Source organism: Barbus barbus (assembly GCF_936440315.1).
Source record: "Barbus barbus genome assembly, chromosome: 45".
In the NCBI taxonomy this organism is placed as follows: Eukaryota; Metazoa; Chordata; class Actinopteri; order Cypriniformes; family Cyprinidae; genus Barbus; species Barbus barbus.
The window spans coordinates 19,826,499-19,832,795 of NC_136723.1; the positions used below are offsets into that span (position 1 = coordinate 19,826,499).

Consider the following 6,297-nt stretch of genomic DNA (forward strand, 5'->3'; position numbering starts at 1 on the left):
TGTGAATGGGCAAGACTTCCGGTTCATCAGCCGCTGTAGAGAAATAGCGAGAAGAATAACAAAGTGCTATAAACTGTAAAAGTACTGTGTTCATAATTAAGATAATATATCAATATAATATAGTAAGATACACCAGTTTGCAATATCAAGCCGCAAAACGAGCTGTTTTGTACAGCTATAAATAGCTGGAAGTGTCGCACATAAAATGTACAAATGACCGCGCATGCTCTTAACTTGTCTTCACTGTTGCGCCGCGCTGGTATTTACGACACTTTCGTTCGGAAGACGGCAGTATGCGGGCACACATGTGGAGTGCGGTGTGTGTTTCTGCATTTAGAGTCCTGACTCGAGTTTGTGTGTCATCGCAGCAGGTTAAAGCACCCCTGACGGTGTTTAGAGCCCACAACTTCTCTCTCGTCATCCCATGTACCTCTGTGCTCGCCAAAGGTTTGATGTCAAGACGACCTCACAACAGGAAGATGTCCCAGTCCTTGGCGCAGCGGATGGTCTGGGTAGATCTGGAGGTAAACAGCAGCAGATAAACACAATAAGCAAGACAATATATTGTTTATAAGGTTTCACTACGTCGCTTTTTCAAGATTTGTAACTTAATGAAACGTTAGGCCTACGTTACATGACTAAACACGCCTGTATGTTCGAGTTTGACAGTTGGTTTTATGCTGGATACTGAATGAATTTGCATGGGTTTGTATAATATACAGTATATACGATCTGCTTATATAGTCCAGCACAATCTGTGCTTGGCAAAACGTCTTTGCCTAAGATTTCGACTCGTCACTGCAGCTGATGACCAGCTGACATGCTTGTTTACCAGTTTTTGCATGTAGTCTTTGGTATTGGTTCCACCCTACGCAGGAATTGTTTATCCAGGAACTCTTAACAGATAAATATTGGCTGAAGTCCTTACAGTGATTGTGCAGTTATAAGATTGAGAAGTTTTCAGTGTTGCATATTAATTGCACTGTACTTCCTGTTTCAGATGACAGGGCTGGATATAGAGAAGGACCAGATTATTGAGATGGCTTGCATCGTTACAGATTCTGATCTGAACATCATTGCAGAGGTGGGGTTATTGTCCATTGCATAAATGCATAAACAGTTACAGCATAAGTCCCATGCAGTCAGAATTAGAGTTAGTTTTAAGAGTGATCTACACATTAGTGTACACCTATAAATTGACATTATTGGATTTTTAGTTGTTTATTTATAAAGCACATTTAAAACAACAAATGCTGTACCAAAGTAGAGCTGATCAATTATGTTGGCTTAATTCCTATCATGTTTCTATGTATATTCTGCTATATGTATATATGACCTCTCCCAAATACCGCCTGCATGTAATATGTCATATATGTCTCACCTCAAATAAAAATAATGCTTTAAAGCTAGAAAATTGTTGGTTGTTGTTAGGGGCCAAATCTGATAATTAACCAACCAGACGAGCTGCTCGATGGCATGTCAGACTGGTGCAAAGAGCATCATGGGAAAGTGAGTAGTACAGATCAATGCACCTGCTGAGTGTTTCCTGTTTGTGTGAATCAGCCTGTCTGTGCTTGGTGTGTGTTGTGTGATTGTGTTCCTGTTTGATGTACCAGTCAGGGTTGACTCAGGCTGTCAGGGACAGTCACTTCACTCTCCAGCAGGCGGAGTATGAATTCCTGTCTTTCATCCGACAGCACACGCCACCTGGACCGTGTCCTCTCGCAGGTAACCAACCACACGAGCTGCTGTTGTTTCTTTTGCATGTTGCAGGTGTAAAATATTATGGGAGCTTATTTCTGCCATGGAATAAAAAATAAAAAAAAAACTTAAAAGGTAATGTGACTTTTGGTCTCACAATTCAGACTTTTTTTCCTCATAAATGCGAGTTTACATCTTAATTTTTCTTCAGAATTGCATTGTTACGTAACTCACGTTTACATCTTACTACTCTGACATTTCTTCTCAGAATTCTTCTCAGTTTACATCTCGCTGTTTTGACTTTTTTTCAGAATTCTCACTCACAATTATTTATTTTTTTTCTGTCGTGGAATAAAAAAAGGGTGTGATGCCGACTTTTTGTCACAAATGTGACTTTTTTTCCCTTCAGAATTGCACATTTTTGGACTTGTAATTGCGAGTTTACTGTACATCTCCCAATTCAGACTTTGTTCTTCAGAATTGCAAGCTATAAACTCGCATTTGTGAGTTTGCATCTTATGACTTTTTACTTATTCTTTATATCTTACAGTTTACTGTACATCTCAGACTCATTTTTGGACTCATCTCAAAATTTGGACTCGATTCTGAAGTTCTGGAAAAAAGTCTGAATTGTGAGATATGAACTCAGAATTGAAAGAAAAAATAGCTTCCTCATGCCTCAGAGAGTTTGTGTGCTATTTTATCCACAGGGAACTCTGTTCATGCCGATAAGAAGTTTCTGGATAAGTACATGCCGCAGTTCATGCGACATCTGCACTATCGCATCATAGACGTGAGCACCATTAAAGAGCTTTCCAGGTATTTTCCCCGTTTAGGTTTAATCAGATGACCGAACGACCACTGTTGCCACATTAATGCATGCAGACGTGCTTCAGCATAAACTAAAGAGACTATTTTCAAAAGCATAGGAAGTAGGTGGTGATGTCAAAATACTTTCTCCTTTCTTTTTTTTTTTCCATTCTCTTCCTTAGACGATGGTATCCAGAGGAGTACAGTCTCGCACCTCAGAAAAAATCATCACACAGGTCTGTGTACATCACACAGCTGTTTCACAGCTGTATTATTGAATGCCACATTTAGCATAGCAAGGGATCCTTTGATGTACTCCTTAAATATTTAAGCATAAAGAAGAGCTGTTTTGTCTAATCTCTGAATAATGTTGTGTCCGTTTGAATTTTCAGAGCGCTGGAAGACATCCAGGAGAGCATAAAAGAACTGAAGTTTTACAGAACGAATGTTTTCAAAGCGAAGGAGAAGAGAAAAATAGTCCAAAATGGTGATAAGACATCTGTGAACTAATCTCCAAGAGTAGTTTTAGGATCTTGTGTCGAATTCTCACATTTTGATGAAAGCCTGTTGAATATTTGAGCGAATGAGAGAGCAAAGCTTCACGTTGACGTCCCCAGTGTTTGTTTCCTGTTTTATTTGTTGACTCTGCAAATAGCTTAGTTTAAAAAGAGAGAGAAACTATGCAAATAACTCATTGTTTTGAACAAGTTCCTTTTTATCCCTTGTGTTCCACTTTGGAAAAAATCTGATTTGTTGCTGGATCATGTCAGTTTATAGTAATGAAACTAAAATGTAATTTTGCGTAAGTTCTTCAGTCTGAGACTGTTTTCATTGCACCCCTTGTTTTTTTTAAATAAAAATCATTTGTTGCTGTTTTTGGAGAGTATTTAATGTGATTTTGCTGAAACTTTGTTGTTGTCCTGCAGTCATACGGCAGATGGCAGTATAGTCACTGTTATTTGGTCTAACTAGTTAAAGCATGCAGGGATGTCATTGCCTCTTCAACTCTCTGTCGAGGTTGGTAAATGTTGCTCTCAAAAGTCACTTAGTGTTTTAATGTTGCAGGGACTGCTGGGACTTCAAATCCTGTTTGACTGGAGCAACCCAAGGTAACATGAACACTCTGTTACTGCTGCCACTGGAGGATCGCAGGTTTGATTCTACAAGGGAAACTTTAAGTAGAAAGACACTGGGCCAATGCATAAACCATGTACTGTAGCTTTTCTCTTCTCTCCCCCTCAGAATCTTTCTCCCAGAGGATGAAGAATATCCTCGTTAGTGTTCAGGACAGCTCTGTCACAGTGTGTTTGCTCTGGTCTGATCAAATGATTTAGAAACATTTAATCATTTAGCAGATGCTTTTATCTAAAGCGATAACAAGAAGCAATTTTTCATGAGAACCACCAATATTTCCAGTACACAATGTCCAATTTTCAAGTGTAAGATAATGGTTTGAAAAGTGTATTTGTTTTATATGCCTTCGTTTATGGTTGTGGATTAGGTCATTTGTGTGTCTTCAGCAGGTTCTTTAAAGTTCTGATGATCTCTGCAGGTCAGGTGAAGACTGAAAGCTCGTTCCACCTCTTAGGAACGGAGAAAGTAAAGGTTCTGGAAAGCAACTTTACTTCATTGTGAGGAAGCCAACAAAAACCTAAATTTCCACAAAACTCTTTTTATGATTTGGAAAACCAGCTATGCACTTGTCCTCTTAAAAATCCAGAACTCAATAACAATGTAACATTAACAATCAACAACAGAGCTCTTTGCTGCACCTAATGTAAAATAGAACACAACCTTTATTTTTAAGAGTCTACAATCTCTGACATAGTAAATGTCAACCGCAGAAGAAAGAGGTACAGTCTGTCTTGGGTCTGCCCAAGGTATCGCCACCCAGAACCCTCTGGACTGGACCATTCTGAAGAGGCAAGACTTCAGGCAGCTTTTTCTAAAGTGCATATTTCTTTATGATGCAACAAATTTGTTTTATAAAATCTTCTAACCTGTTTAGCATGTTCTAATGTGTGCAAGAATATTGTAGTTAAAGTAATATATAATGAAATGTGTGATTATTAGTCACTGTTTCTATGAAAATGGCTTCATAGGTGGGTATCTGTTCAGGCCACGTTGTGTTGCAGCTCTGATTATTTCTGAATGGCCCAGCATACGGGGGATTTCCTGAGGGTGCCTGATGACTCAAATTAAGAGAGATAATTAAGACTTTTGGAGTGAATGAATGCGGTGAATCAGCTTCTCATACACCAGAGTAAAAACATTCTCCATGCTCACACACCAAGCAGAAAGTGGATTCTCTGGACTGAAAAGATCAGAAAAGACTAATGTATCTATTTATGCACGTCTTAATTGCTTACTCAAGTATTTCTGCTATTTGCATCCATCAAAGGGCAGAAACAAAGTCTAAGATGGACTAAGAAAAAATCAATCCATCATGAGTTCATAAACCTGAACCAACAGGAGCTCACGTAATTACTGACAAAGCCTTGTAATTTATCACTTTCATTCTGACAGGCTCCTTCCACTCATTAAAGGTTCATTAAATTTATGCTCTGAAAAATAGCTCACATTTATGCTAATTTAATTACCTGCCAATTATCAGCACTTGAATTGAGTTTGTTTTAGATAGACCTTAATATCACTGAATGCTCCTCGCGTTGATATAGTTGAAATAAACAAAAATAATACAGCTTGTGCCTTCATAGCTGTAAGTGCAAACTTTTGTGTTATTATTTTTCATTATTTGCAGTGAGACATTTTACATCTCCCGAAGCACAGACACAGATGAGATATGGATCAGATCGGCTTTGATCAGAGCTCTAAATCAAAGGTGAACTCTGAACATGAATCTCACAGACGTTTGTGACACATGTCAGGTGAGATAAAGTGTGTTTTTGTAACTTTCAACTATGCAAGATCTAACATTTCACCTGCACATATGGGGAAAAATCCCCATTTCAGATTTGATTAGGATGAAATGCTCTAAATCTGGTTTTGGTGTACAAATGATACAAAGAAGAGCAAGTTTCACAGTTTTGAACTAAATCTCACACATTCATAGGCCCACATAGGCTATTTTTGCATGCTACTTTGTGCTCATGTATAAGTAAAATAAAATCTGTGAATATTTAAAGTTACAAAATAATGACAAGTACCACAAAAAGACTATGTGCTTGATAAATGTAATAATAATTGTATAGTCTTTAAACAGCAACTTGTTAGTGTAAAGTGCTTGTTTTTCTTTAAAAAAAAAAAAAGAGTAAGCGGCATAGGCTACATACCATGCAGTATTCATTCACTAAGTAGTCAGCTAGTGTTCCATTCTGAACATAGCCGAACGCAAGTAATCATAATTTGAGCTGTTGTTTGGCAGTATATATGGGATGACATTTAGCTGGAAAATGAGTCTTAAGCACCATGAATTTCTGCATCAATCATTTGTCATTATAAAGCCAATCCAGTGGAAGCATGCTAGCGTTAAAAGCATTTAGCTCTATTATGCTGTCAGTCAGCACTGATGTCAACATTGTTCTCCAGTCCTGCCTGCCAGTCCAGACCTTTAAGAGGAGAGTTTATCCAGCGAAGGCCAAAGTGACAGACGCCACTCAGATCCTTCCACCTGCCGCAGACCTGCAACACCGACTGACAGAAATGTTCAGTGCTTGACAATATAGACACCTATTGTAAGTATTAGCAGCATTAGCTGTTGTTGTATAAACCATTTATTAATTATATGTTGTGTAAAGACATTTAGACATTCATATTGAGTGTGCA

The 6,297-nt window shown here is 38.2% G+C and overlaps 1 protein-coding gene across 2 annotated transcripts; it reads left to right on the top strand.

Annotated features, from left to right (window-relative positions):
• The first annotated feature begins 273 nt into the window (after positions 1 to 273).
• On the top strand, positions 274 to 5,237 carry LOC306864265 (oligoribonuclease, mitochondrial-like). Of its 2 annotated transcripts, XM_079408168.1 has the most exons (8): positions 274 to 524; positions 1,001 to 1,084; positions 1,432 to 1,509; positions 1,617 to 1,728; positions 2,412 to 2,520; positions 2,694 to 2,747; positions 2,904 to 2,998; positions 3,577 to 5,237. In XM_079408168.1, the coding sequence occupies exons 1-8, from the start codon at positions 294 to 296 to the stop codon at positions 3,603 to 3,605; spliced, it is 792 nt and encodes a 263-aa protein (XP_079264294.1). In that variant the 5' UTR covers positions 274 to 293; the 3' UTR covers positions 3,606 to 5,237. The 2 variants fall into 2 exon arrangements, with proteins under 2 accessions (XP_079264294.1, XP_079264295.1); XM_079408169.1 differs by lacking the exon at positions 3,577 to 5,237 and having other exon boundaries at positions 2,904 to 3,386.
• Positions 5,238 to 6,297: the final 1,060 nt, after the last annotated feature.